Here is a 14,896-nt window from a genome sequence, read left to right as displayed (position 1 = left end):
TCCCTCCCTCACTTCTGCCGGCCATGTGCTCATCCTTTTCATATCTCTCTCTTCCCCCTCATCCGAGGCATCTGCATAAGAATACCGCTGTTCTGCACCGGGGCCTCTGAGGAAAAGAGAGAAACATCGGCCGGGCCATCGGCGAACAGTTGTAGCAGACAATTAGAGTTTATCTGAGATAGAGACAGACAAGGCTGGGGTCAGGGGCCTCCCCATGACACACACACAGAGCTCTGCGCAAACATTATCAACACACAGACGCCGGAAGTCTCATTTTATTAAATAACAAAAGGAGGGCAGAAAAAAGATCTCACATCTGTTGATACTGTCTGAGGAGCCCGTGTGTGTGTGTGTGTGTGGCAGATAAAAAAAAGACCATTAGACCACTATCAGACTGAGAGTGCTCCTGAAAACACAAGCAAGAGGAAGCACTTATTACTTAAAAGATCCCAATGGTCAAGAATGGACTCTAATGCAGCCACTTTTAAAGCAACTCTTCTGCAAGGGTTCTGTATTTATTCAGAGGACGGCTGAAGAATCTGAGGGGGTTTGTACCAACGCTGATTAAATGTGTTATTAAATATATACATTCTCTGGGCTTTTTTTCACCTATATAACCAGCACTTCCATTATTTTCCATTATATACATGAGATGGGGCTGTATAATGTGGGATATGAGAGTTCAGAATTACAACTGATAGAGAAAATAATAATAATTCCAATCCGATTTGTAAATTTGATTTAGATATAAATGAGATGAATGAATTCCACTCAGAGAAAGGTTATTAATTATTAAGTTTGTCTCATTAAATATATAATCAACTGTTATTTAGCCTCAACTCTCTCTGCTGCATCTGTATCCTGTCGCATTTACATCGACAACTATCGTGACATGTGACAAAACACTGGACATATAGATCTACATTTTCATAATTAAAGAGATTAGTATAATCTACAATCCAACTTTACAAAACTAGAGCAGCACGTACGGTATCAGAGCCTCTGAATACTTTATCTCTTTTACTGATGTAGTTCTAGAAAAACAATTGATTGATACAAATATAAACATTGATACAAGTATACAGCTTCATTTATGAATACATTTGAAAAAAGAAAAAAAAATTGCACTGAGGTTTATTTATAGAATTCACTTTTCTACACTGTATTCATTGAGTCAACCTTTTTAAGATGAAGAATCAAATAGTTCTAGTTAATTTTATGTTAATTATTAACCCTGTTGTTGCTGTCTGAACCATATCTTGTGATATTTTCAACATTTTACATGAAATTGAAAATTAATCACGTTAAAAACAACAGGAGAAATCTCCGAATGTTACATTCCACCAATCCCAATCCACTCTTACGGACATCCTCAACGTCTCTTACCGAGACACATCCAGATTCCAAATGTTCACACTCACTCACACACACACATATGCAGGTATACTTACAAAATCTACTGAGTATTTATAACAGATTAATAACTGAGTAACGAGGGTTAAGTAGGTTTCTTTTGTGTGTGTTTTCAGGCTAGTGAGTACGCTCTCCCTGCACTGAATGCTGGACTCGATGAAGTCAAACCCAGTCTGTCGTCCAGCAGCTCGTCTGACCTCGGCCCCAGCGTGTCACAAAACTACCCTGTAGGTAAGATCACCTGAACTCTCCCACTGACCAAACACACACCTCCGGTTCAGCTCAGGGAACGAGAAACCTCAGCGTCATGTACTAACAGTTACAGAAATTAGTACTGACTCAGTCGTGACTTCAAAAGGAAAAGGCTTTTTTAATCATGTATTTATTATGGCTGTTCGCTGAGCTGGAATGGTGGTGAACTACTGCTCAACTGAGTGTATAAATTCATAATGCATTGATGACATTTTTTCAAGGACAAGCCTTCACTGACTTAGGGAACTATGGCAATTGGGAAGGAACTTCTAGAAGCTTCTAAATGCAACACTGAGTAACGCAGCTATAAAAGTAAACTCATTCATTGGTAGGACATTGAAAGCTTCATATAGAGTAACTTGAATCAGCTTGTAATAGCTCCCCTGGAAGCTTGGCAGTGTCAGTGGACGTGGACCATAACAAGTGCATCATTAGCTGAAACATGCTGCGAACGGCAGGGCTTCATTTCTGTTGAGGAGAAAGAGACAGAAAGCAGTAATGACTGGCTGGATGAATGAAACCTCGCTCTGTTGTTGTGGCTCTTTCAGAAGGGCAAAATGATGTTGATGTTCATCCTTAGCGGAGAAAATGGCCCTTTTTTGAACAACGCCTACTTTTGGAAGGCCTTGGAGAGTTTGTGCGCGTTCGTATGATCAGAGTTAAATAGGTTTTGTGTGTGTGTGTGTGTGTGTTTGCCTGTGTACACAGCGGGTGTGTCTTTATTTCTCCCATGGTAATTGCTAACACTAATAAGCAGTGTGTACGTTGTAATCAGGTGTACTGTTTGTGCCTGAGCTAATGGCAGTGCCACCGTTTACACTCGAGTGATAAACAGCAGACAGAGGCTCAAGCCAAGCGCAGGCGGCTAAATGATCTCCCGCGTTTAGGCCCGGATCCAATTTCCAAATGAATAGTTCCTTTACGAGGGAAAGGAGTGCAGATTATATTCATCCTTAAAATGTTTTCCAACACCAATTAAAATGGCCACAGTTATTGATCATGTTGATTTTTCAGCAGAGAGAAATTTGCATAATCTATTAAAAATGCATGATTCATGAGGTGGCGGCTGCCAGAAGAGCCGGGGATTGTTGGTGAAGTGTGAATACTTTCCAGATAGGAATCTTTTGTGTCCCCTGCTCATCGTATTAAGCTTTTTTTACACCACCTTTGCAAAGGCAAAGAACTAGAATGGGACTGGGGTAATTTCACTTAACTATTTGAAAAACATCATCAAAATTCACAGTTAAAAAGTCAACTCCAGGCTATTATTTGGCCTCAAGTCTTTATGTCACTTTATAACTTATTAAAAGCTCCCACTACTTAAAAATAACTCATTGAAACAGCTAACTATCCCGGCGTGAGCTGATGGGATGTAGGTCTACAATGAATTCCCTCATTAGAATCTGCTCTGTTCTACTGCACGCCTCTACAGAAAGGCCCTGCGAAAAAGCCAAGACATTGATATAACAACAATTCACTTCTAAAGTAAAACAACAATTGGACAAAGTCATTTTCAACCAAAATGAAGGTCAAACAGATGACATGGTTCCATCCTCAGAGATCTCTCACTTTCTCCGCACATGTAATTCATTAGTAAGCACAAAAAGAACAAAAAGAACTGCTTAATACTGTACAGGATGATTACAGATTGTAACTGTAACACAGGTTATTGCCTGATGAGAACAGCAAGCATCATCTCCACCTCCAGCTCCGGCATTTCTCTCCTAACAAAGCACCTGACTGTCCTCACCTGGGGTGCCCACGCTCTCAGGCACAAAAATTAATGCTCATTTTGTCTTCACACAAGCAAACTAACCTTTGAGCACACATATGATAATGAACGACTTTCAGCACGCAGCCAGGGAATTAAGGCAATTTGGCTTTCCAAACATCCTTTGCTTAGTCGTAATTAATTAGGGTGCAGGGGGTTTTTGGCTGGTGATAAATTGCTCCATCCTGAATTTAGAAAATGGAGGTCAGAGGATCTCTGCACCGTCTTGCTGAAAACATGAAGGTGTCACTGTCATGGGAAATTTAATACAACAGAACAATAAATAGGTGTTACAGCACATTCAGTTATATGTATATATATATATATATTTAAAACCATATTATTAACATAAACCTGCAGTTTTTTCTGTAGTGTTTAAGGAGACTCTGTAAATGAATATGTCTCTCTTGATGGAAGTTGACAAATCTATCTGAGGGACGCGGAGGAATGTTTTTCATGTTTCATCTCAGTAATTACAAATCAGCTTCAGCAGGGTGACAGTGTTAGTCGTGTTTGACAGCAGGAAGGACTACATTCACTAGGAATTATGAACTATAAACTTGTATATTTACTTACTGATTGATTGTGTACTTCCTGCTGTTGTTGTGTTGTTAGTTATGTCCTAACATTCCGTTTTTTAAATTCTCATTTGTGTCAGGAGTTTATCTATTTAGGCTGCTTTCTTACCCGCTAAAGTCAGTTAGACCTCGGTCAGCATACTGAGAATTTTGGGACACCTCAAACTGAGTCAGCATCTGCAGGTTTTGTAACCCTTTGTTTTATATATTTATATATTTATTGTTGATGTAAGAACATAAGTGCTTTTACAGTAACTTCAATTTGAATATAAAAAGGAATATAATATTTCTATATAAATTATGAATGATATAATTAACAAATTAATTATGGCTTTAGGAAAATTGTGGGTTTGCCCTGTTTCACCAGGGAGGCACTGGCAAACGGCTGGGTCTCGTTTACAGAAGAGGCTTTGATGTCTGCACAGTTTTTAACAGCTATGTAGATTTTATTACGGATCACTTTCAGTTAAAGTCAGAGCACACACTACCATCACTGCCTTATTTAAAACTACAGGCCCATTCACACTCACTGAGCCTTCACTAAACTCACTGCTCTGCCCACTGCAGATACTTTGGGTTTTTGATTTTCTTTATGTTGCACAGTGGACGTGGTAAAAGTTTAAACAAACACCTCAAGGGCCCTTTGATCTCATCACTTTCAGCTCATAAAGCAAATATTAAAACACCACAGGGTTTTAGTTGTTATTTTACTGTTCTTTGAAATGTTTAAAATACACAAATTTATAAAATTGAGGCAATTTGTATTTTGTATTGTATTATATTGTATAAAATTGTGCTGAGTTTTCCTCCCACGATCCAGAAACACATGCTGGTAAATGGACTGGCTGTACAAAAGTGTGTGAGTGAATATGTGTGTGTGTGTGAATGAGTGAGTGAGTGAATGTGTGAGTGTGTGTGCGTGACAGAGTGAGTGAATGTGTGTGTGTCTGTGTGAGTGAGTGAGTGAATGTGTGTGTGTGAGAGTGAGTGAATGTTTTTGTGTGTGTGTGTGAGAGAGAGAGTAAATGTGTGGGTGTGTGTGAGAGAGAGAGAGAGTGAATGCGATCTCCGTATATATTTGTCCTTGCCAATTTTTTTAAATTAACACAAAATTTACATGCATTAAAATGAGCTGCTGTGAGTTAAAGTCCTGCTCCGGGTGACTCTCTGTGAGGAGTGTGGGGTGTTCTCCCTGTGTCTGTGTGGGTTTCCTCTGGGTGACTGTCTGTGAGGAGTGTGGTGTGTTCTCCCTGTGTCTGTGTGGGTTTCCTCCGGGTGACTATCTGTGAGGAGTGTGGTGTGTTCTCCCTGTGTCTGCGTGGGTTTCCTCCGGGTGCTCCAGTTTCCTCTCGTGGTCCAAAAACATATGTTGGCAGATGAATTGGCGACTCAGAAAAGTGTGTGTGAGTGTGTGTCGCCCTGTGAAGGACTGGTGCCCGCTTCAGGGTGTGTTCCTGCCTTGTGCCCAATGATTCCAGGTAGGTTCCGGACCCACCGTGACCCTGAACTGGATGTTGTTTGTAGTGTTGTATAATATACATACATTAACATCAACAACATTTTATGTGCATTTAGTGAAGGCTTAAGTAATCCTCTTTTGGAGAGATGAAAATGTGGCTGCCTGTGTGTGATTAAGTGTGTGTGTGTGTGGGGGGGGGGGGGGGGGGGTGGGAGAGAGGGAGGGAGAGAGAGAGAGAAAGAGAGAAAGAAGAAAAGAAAAGAAACGTCGGTAGAACAGAAGAACAGACTCTATGGTCAATGATTGCCATAATGGTTGCTGGACCGCTCATTAAAGTTGCACTGGTGACTGACTTTCCCCTGGTTGCTTCTCACTTGTCCCCCACTCTCCCCATCTCTCTCTCTCTCTTTCCAACAATAGCGCTAAGGGGCCTTGGCTGGTTCTCTGCAGGTCTGGGCTACACGCCGCTGCCTGGGACAGCCAAGCGTCAGCACCAATTACTGCTCTCAATGCAGAGCTGCCCTGTGGCCCAGACAAGGACTGAGCAGCCGGTCAGGACAGTGAGGGCCAGTACAGACCCTGCCCGCATCTGCTCTCTTGTCTGACTCATACATGGGACAGAACCCAGCGTCTAAACGTGTCCGATTGTAGTAGAAATTAGAGATCCGCACTCAGGCAGAACAAGTGGGCCGAGGCTTTGCATTTCACGTGACTCTGACTAAGCGTCACACTACCGTTTTTATTTTAGCAAACACACAAACTGACTTAATACATACGAGATGATTTACACAAAAATAAAAACACTGCACCAACAGAATTCTTTCTAGAAGCAATTAAGGGTGGATAGCACATAGCTTTGAGATTGCATTATGATAATTTGAGATAATGGATATTAAAATATTAAAATACATGTACAGCAACCCTATTTCATGTCCAAATTAAAACATTTATCTCCCAGATTAGTAACTTTACAGGAGATGGGGAAAACCCTTCTTAGATTTCAATTAAAGTCAATGTAAAAAAAAGTTTTATTCCAAATAATTCTCAAGTTTTCACGGGATGTGAAGGACAGCTTCTGTGTCCACAAAATTCACAAAAATGGATATATGTGTTTTAACTAGACAGCGACAGCTATCTTTTCCTTCTAGAGCCTCTAGAGTGTATTTCATAAATCAGAACCCCCCCAACCACTGGGCAGTATCCACATTTTTCAAACTGTCATACCGACTCTGAATATATACACAGTATTACCATAGTGTGGGGTCACTGTGGGGTTTTCGGCTCTGTGCAGTTCAGCTCACAGTGCACACCGACACAGGTGCTGAACCAGAAACCCCTTTCTGAGGGAGAAAATTTCAGTGACTGGTGCTGGAGGTACAGAAAATAAGTGAAATAAGACTCTAAACTGTTTAGAAGCATGGCTGACCGGTTAACAGGAACAGCAGATGGTTTTCCAGCTAAGTGAGGCAAAAAAAAAAAAAAGTCAAGTGAAGTGTCCTCTGAGTATTTTGTCTGTTTTTCTGTTTTCAGTTTCCTCACGCTTTTTTTCAGCACTAAACTCACAACTGCGGTGGGCTACTGGACTGGACACACCCGTTTTTGGCTCTCTAAAATGCACATGAATTAACTCTTTGGCCTTGTACGTAAACAGAGAGAATCATACATGTCATAAATACCGCCCTCATTTCGAGATACTGTTATACTGCCCAACCCTACCCTCTCCCCTTTACTCTTGCCAGTTGAGTTTGGGCACATTTCACATCAGTATAACCTGTCTGTGCTGTGCTAAATAATCTTTGCACACGGGCCACTACCCTCCATGAATCACTGCATCAGAGAACTAGCTGAACACAGCAACTTCCTTCATGTTACAATTTCCCAAACTGGAAAACCATGGTGTTAATGTTAGATTTCTCCTCTAGGGACACTTAAATGTGCAGACATTTCTACATAAACTTGCACATGCCCTAAGAATGAACCAGGCATTTTTTTACAGCTACAAACATTGTTTCAAACACGTCACAATTATAGTTATCCATTTCCTCAGGGGAGTGACTAGTCAGACATGTGATGTGTGGTGTTTTATTGTGTTTGTAGGTAGAGATATGGCCAACACAACCCTACCTGGCTATCCACCTCATGTGCCCCCTACAGGGCAGGGAAGCTACCCCACATCCACCCTGGCTGGAATGGTTCCTGGTGAGTAACCCTGGCCTTTCTCCACACATCTAACCAGTACACACTTATAACCTGAACTTTTCAACAGATGCTTCCATTTTAAATAAAACATTCGCCCTAGAGCTCTATGTCCAATCCAAGAACCATCCAGGGGTTTTTCTGAGTGTAGCTACCTTTCTGAAATATACCTTCAGTGTTAATCAATTTCTAACACAGTGCTTGAATAATTATTATGGTTTCACAATACAAAAGGGTGTATTCTTCTTCTCTTAATGACATAAAAACCCTCAATGCCATGTTCAGAGCATTTCAGCAGGCCTTCCTCTTCTCCTGGTACCTTTCCAAAAGAGAATAAAGCCAAGAAAGCCTGTCTTTACATTCTTTATATAAAACCTCTCTTTTATAGTCTCATTAAAACAAAAGAGTGTTATCCCAACACCACAGCCCACTGCCACGGCTTAACACACCCCCTGCACAATGAAACTCCACTGCAGAGGAGGAGAGAGCAACTTGGGGAAGTTAAAAGAACAGCACAAGAGCAAGTAGAGCACAAGGGAGTAGAGAAACAAGGAGTGTAGGGGGAGAGAGAGAGAGAGAGAGAACAACATCAACAGTAGAGAAGCACCTCATTGATTTTAACATGAGATTACTGTTCACCAGAGAGCAGCAAAATCAGGGCAAATTTCCAGCCGGCGGAAATAAAGAACCTATCGGCCCTGTGTGTGTCTCCCTTGATAATTCCTAATGTACAGCGTTTCTCAGTGATGAAGTACAAGGCCTGTGTTTTAATGTTTGTCTATTTCTCTCTGCTGCAGGGAGTGAATTTTCAGGGAATCCCTACAGTCACCCACAATACACAACATACAACGAGGCATGGCGCTTCAGCAACCCAGCATTACTAAGTGAGTATTACAGCCACTGTCCAGATCAATTTCATATAGAAACACTTTTATTTAGAATGACAACATTAGCGATTCAAGCTAAGCTTAAGGATTTATGGAAGGATTAGCAAGCACAGCATCGTAGGACAATAATGCTTTAGTCAGTCTGACTACGTACGGGGTTCGTGTAATTTAAATAGACAATTAATGGAGATTGGAAAGTGTTAATTTGAATAAAATTGCGATCTCTGTTGACTAATAGGACACACTGGAAGTGTACTGGTGTGTTTCATGTTTCACGTCACTCACATCATTCAATCGGACTGTAAAGAAACCACAAATAAAGATCATATACAATACAGATCCAGGGACTCAGGATAAATTGATTATATCATCAATTTTTATATTTTTTTATAACTTCTAGCTTCAGCGATTTGAAGTGACTTATTGAAATGGTCCGTTCCTCTCTCGTTAACTTCCAGGTTCCCCTTATTATTATAGTGCATCCCGAGCCTCTGCCCCAGCAGCTGCTGCCGCTGCCTACGACCGCCACTAGTTACCACGGAAACCACACCAGGCACCACACCCACGGCCTCGGACTTCATATTGTGCCAGTGTGAGCGGCGCAGCTGATTGGACGCGGGCCACCTCCCATTCGTCACCTGAAGTGCAGGCCAATCAGGACGCCGGACGGCTAACCCACATTCAGCCATTCATCCAGGGCCAACTGTTACAGTGGGTGCACACATCTCAAAGACTCGACTAATAAATCTTCCCAGAATTAATGTGAGAGAGGAGGACGATGAGAAGACCACGCTGGGTTTTGCTTTCCTTTTTCTAGTCTTTGCGGACGAAAACATTCCTTTTCCAAAACTAATACGTACGTAGTTTTTGCTGCGTATTCTCTTCCCTCCCTTGCTTTCTCTCTCTCTCTCTCTCTCTCCAAACAGTGCAATGCAGCACAAGTGATCTGGATTTCACAGCTTAATATTCACTCACTCAACACACTGAACACATGCAGCTGGAAATGTTCCTAATCTGCTTCTGTAAACTGCTTCTACACTGATACAAGCCATTGGAAGAGCACTAGCACATCTCCTCTGTGAAAAACAATCAGCCAGTTGTATAATGTGAAAAGAGACAAGAGAGTTGTATCCAGACAAACCTACTGTACACTCCTCCAGCCCCCCTCTGAGCAAACTGGAGAATATATTCTTAAATTAATTTGTGTTTTTATATGATGTCGAAAGCTTAATCTTAAAATGACAATGCCGTGTGCATGATTTATTTTATTTTATTTTAGTTATATATTTGTTGTCTGTTTTGTAAATGGAACAAGGCATTAACATTTTCCTTTATTTTTGCACTACAGATCATTCCAAACTTCAGATACAAACACTGAGACACTGGAGATTACACCCTATATCTAATATATGTCTGAAAGGTTTAAGGCATCTAATGAACATTCCCTGAGCTGAAGTACACCACATTAGACTTCAGTATAAAAAATAAAACCCCAGCTGCTTATACTAGGACTTTGAGTTACTGTGAGAATCTGATCCACTAATATGAGCTCATATGTACTGTATTTTTAATGACTACTGTTTAAACAGATCATTTTGTGGTGGCATATGACATGTGCTGGCTGATCCAACACGCTGCGTCTGTTAGAACAAATGTGTTTACAGAATTCTCCAAGAATAACAACATTTATTGAAATCTCCCCCAACAGACCGGCGTTATATAACTGACACTGCAGCAGATATTTCATTCTATAGCAACTACATTTGTTTAAATTAAAAGCTCCTAAGTAGAATAGAATTCTTGCTATTTTGTAAGATCCTATCCATAAAGGGCAACAGTGCTTTAAATGCAATTTCTCGTCATTTGCAACCCGTTCAAGCTTGAGTGAACACAAAGGATTTCATGCTACACATATCTGACTGGGAATAAAACACTATTTTAATCACACTTGCCAAAGATTTTTTTTCTTTGAAATTTTATTTACAGTCTATTCCACTGTGATAACAGTATTATGATCAAACCAGTTTAAGTATAAACACCTATGCAGAGTTAAAAAAAGAAAAAAAGCTGTCCTAAGCGTAGAAAACTCCAGAAAGACTTTAAAATATTTTTTTTCTTTCTTTTCATTATTTATATATTTTGTTATTTTGTGAATGGTTGTTACTTTATTATATGACTGTGTGAAATAAAAATTTTCCCCTGTGTGTAAATATGTTCCTGTAAAAAAGAAAGAAAAAAAACAACAACAACAACTGACTCCTCCAGGGCACATCCTGGGATCATCTGTCATTTTGGTGGTAACATATGGAGGAGAATCACAACTGGCCTACTGAACCGAGTCCCAAACAAGGACCATCACATCTCAGCTTTGCTTAGTAATGGTTTGAACCCATGCATTTCAAATCCTATGTTAAATCTAGTGCTTGGAGAACACTCCGAAAGCCAGATCACTGCAAACTAAACATGTCAACAATCTGGGTTTTTGTTTATTGGTTTGTTTCCGAACCCTCTTTACAGGACACAGACATTGAGTTCTGAGATGGACAGGCGCATGCTGACCCTTTTGAAATGGCGGCACTGCCTGAAAACCCGTTTCCCACGTACAATACGTCCACTGAAGCAAACCACTGGAGGACGTGAGGTTTTGTCTTCACTTTGAATGAAACGTCATATTTGAATTCCACTGGGGACCGGACCAGACCGACCTTCAACATAACTGAACGAATCCCACAATTAACATGTTGTCAATAACTTATTATTAAAAGCATAACGGACACTGCAGACTGTACACGAAGACTGTGAGCTAGAGGATGTCTTGATTGTGAAGAGATGTGGTCAGTTGATGACAAAGCCGTATACGACTTCAATCATTGTTTAAATATGAGTCAGAATTTTTGTGCACATGAAAAATAAATTTTATATGTCAAATCGGAAAACATCAGTATGTGGCTCTCGTTTCTGAATACTATAAAACATTACGTATGTATTTCTCCTGGTCCCAAACAATCAACACGATGAAAACACTGAAAGTGTGGCTGTAGAATAAATATTCGTACACATTCTCATATAAAACGTACCCTATTTGTCTAATAAATCATTCACAAAAGCTATTAAGTGTTGACTGACAGGAGGTCCACAGATGAAATTCCCATTTATTGCACCTGCATTTCAAATCATTTTCAAAACCCTTTCTGAATCCCTGTTGACAAATCTGAAGGCCTGACTGAGGTATTCCCTTGGGCCTTATATAAACAGCTTAGTGCCTAATGCAACAATTCTATTCACCCAATCCAAAATGTAATTAGGAAATTTAAAGCTAAGTAAATGAAGTTCTTTAAGGGCGGGAGAAAAAGAGCGACGGTGCTGCACTGAACTGAGGGCAGGGGGAAGAACGCCAAAGAATGTTTTCTTCATGATGTGGATCACTGAGCACATAAAGTGTTTAACCTCTCCATGCATTGGAAAGCAGAAATATTATTTCTAGAGATGGGGCCAAATTCAATTAGCGCAACTGAACAAAAAAGGAAAGAGAGAGAGAGAGAGAGAGCCATTTAAGAAGGAAACCTCACACAGGAAGCTATTTCCCCTCTTTAGAAATGTTTTTTTAGCCTCTTAATCCTTCCAGCTTCTTGGAGAACTCTTTTATGTGCAGTTATTGATCATGAATAGGGCGAGGATGGGTAGATTAACATTGTAAGATTGCTCATGGATTTCCATTGTGCGGAGGAAATGATGCAAGACGTCCTTGTGCTCTCTCTGCTTGAATTAGTCCACTCACACTATTGGAGACTATTTTCATCTCAGAGATTGCAACCTCAACATTACACACTTATCCCTTTGGCTGAACTTCAGGACGAAAGAAGTTCAAAGAAACTTGCAGTTTAAAGGAATACACCTTAGAGAATGTTAAACCCAATGAGGAATAATTAGCATGTCCTTGTTTGCATAATGCTAACCGACCCTTTCTATATTTTACGAATTACAGCACATATTCTAACGAGCAAATCACATGTACAGTGTGGTTAATACCATCAGTGACAAATCAAATTGAAAATGCATTTCTCATAATTATACAGACTCTAAATTCTATCAAAAATTTAATTATTCGAAAATGAATTTCTTGTTTTTCACACTATACGAGAAATTAGTTTTAAACTAATATTTACATTTAAATTCTGTTCAATTTAAGAATGTTGACAATCATTAACAAATTGAATGTTATGATAAAATGCACAAACTTCAAAAATTACATACATTACAAAATGCATAAATTACAAACTTCATTCATTCATTCATTTTTGTAAATAATGCATTACCTGCAGGATGTTGTAACTAAAAATTAATATCACAATAGTCATTGCAAGCACACAATATGCTCCTGTGTATCTACAGGAATATTAAACATATTAATTTTTACAGTAAAATAGAGCAGAATATGTAGAACAAAGATAGAAAATAAAAGACAGGAATTACAGCAGTCAGGAAAGGTGATGTTTACTCATGTGAATAGCAACAGGTGCCTCTCTACAGACAAAGTACCTGATAATTATTACCTCACTTTCATTTTATTTCTAATATTTCCATCCATTTATTCAAATGTAATATTCTCATTATGACAGCTTGTACATTTTGTGTTAGTGGAATTTGAAAGTATGTTTCATGACATTTTTAAATACTGTAGACTTTTATAGACATTATCTCCATAGCAATATACTACTAAATACAGCAATGTGCACCTTTGTAGTCATTCAGAGGAGTTTGAACCAAAATGGTTGACTGTAATTAAATTTAACAACGTGTATTTCTTTACAGTGGTCAGGGGTCACAACGTCTATGACATAACCTTTTATTATTATTCTCCAAATGACCAGGAGCCCTACACTTCTGGATTTTAATAATATTAAAGCAGTGGTGAATCAGTTTATTGGGGGAGATACACCTTGAGCGTTCCTCTGTACCGTCAAAGGATTTCAAAAATTCAGTTTCAGGCCAAGGTTTCTCAGAACTATTGTAAAACAATCCCTTAGAAAACAAGCATAAATACTGCAATAACTTTCTGCGTTGAAGCTTTTGGAGACATTACATCCTCCCAATGTCTGATTGCTTTTATCACCACTTTGAAACTAAATTTTCAAAAAGAGTTTATAACCACGGATATCATTTTTAAAAATGTATCATTGGAATTCTCCAATAAAACCAAATGTTATTGTATATTGCACTGTAAAGTACTGCGTACGTGTGGAATATTTTATAGCCTTTAGTGGAATGTGACAAATATTAAACAACATAAATCTGCCTTTAGTAAGTGTGCCCAAACTTTTACTCTAATGTCCAAGTACATGATTCATCAGTTTTAACGACCGTCCATGAAAGACAGCCGGAGACCAGAGCTGAATATCATTCATTTTAGTTTTATTTTATATATTAAAATAATAATAATTTTAAAAAAAACTGGAGTTCCACGTTCAACAAGGATCAGGTTTTCTGTCCCTTTCTACTATCAATTATTGCATTGGTTTATGCCAAAAAACAAAATACCTGGGCATGTGAATCACTTGAAACGTGATTCAGACGAAGAAGTGTTAAGAGAAATATTCACAGTTAAATTTCATGGCCCCTTTTGTGTGTAAATTTCTCAGTTTTAAAAAAAAACTTTCCTCTCTCGCCTCTAGTCAGCCCCTGACTCTCATTTTCTTTCCTCTGCCTGTTGTTTGTTTCTCGACTCCCCTGTGAAGCTTCACGCCCGGATGTTCCGTCAGCTCCGAACTGTCGTCTATGTTTGTCATTCAGGCCTTGTTAGCGAGAGGGAAGAGAGAAAAAAACCCACCTGATTTCTTCCTTCCCTCTGCTGAGAATTCCCTGTGGTAAAATTATTCCATTTAGAGGCAAAGTTTTTTTGTCACTCCACTGTCTAAATTGGCATATCTGGCTCTTTCACAGAAACCAGTAAACTGTGAACCTGGATGCAGCTGCCAATCAAGCGCAGGGTTTCTTCAGCACGCCAGATGACATCCGGAGCAGAGGAGAGACAGAGAGAGAGAGAGGGGGAAAAAACAGAAAGAAAAAAAAAAGAAAGAGAGAGAGAGACACACAGATTGAGATGGGGTAAGCTGATTGGCTTTCATAAGAGAGGCATTACAAAAAAGCACCTGCCACTGTCAGGACTCCTCAATATTACACACACACACACCCACACACACACACACACACACACACAAACAGGCACTTCATGAAGACTCCTATAAAGAATGCATTTTACACACCTATTTACACCGTATGTGCACGCAATAGAGACCCAGCAGAGCTTACAAGTCTCACTTTCACCATTTATAACGTCAGT

General features: G+C 39.6%; 1 protein-coding gene and 1 long non-coding RNA gene across 3 annotated transcripts in view; one reads left to right on the top strand and one right to left on the bottom strand.

Moving 5' to 3' along the window:
• The window catches only part of LOC136691221 (paired box protein Pax-2a-like), a 34,268-nt gene extending 24,495 nt beyond the window's left edge, over positions 1–9,773 (top strand). Inside the window, exons 7-10 of one of the 2 annotated variants that reach the window (XM_066663646.1) lie at positions 1,530–1,644; positions 7,571–7,672; positions 8,467–8,553; positions 9,034–9,773. In XM_066663646.1, the coding sequence (XP_066519743.1) occupies positions 1,530–1,644; positions 7,571–7,672; positions 8,467–8,553; positions 9,034–9,152 (423 nt within the window). In that variant the 3' untranslated portion in view covers positions 9,153–9,773. Of the gene's footprint in view, positions 1–1,529; positions 1,645–7,570; positions 7,673–8,466; positions 8,554–9,014 lie in introns of both variants that reach the window. The other variant, XM_066663647.1, reaches the window with a different exon arrangement.
• The window catches only part of LOC136691222 (uncharacterized), a 63,753-nt gene that overhangs the window by 6,489 nt on the left and 42,368 nt on the right, over positions 1–14,896 (bottom strand). The gene's annotated exons all lie outside the window — the stretch shown is intronic.

The sequence above is a fragment of the Hoplias malabaricus genome, chromosome 3 (genome assembly GCF_029633855.1).
Source record: "Hoplias malabaricus isolate fHopMal1 chromosome 3, fHopMal1.hap1, whole genome shotgun sequence".
NCBI lineage: Eukaryota > Metazoa > Chordata > Actinopteri > Characiformes > Erythrinidae > Hoplias > Hoplias malabaricus.
Note: the sequence above shows the minus strand (reverse complement) of the source record. Positions and strands in the feature narration are given on the sequence as shown.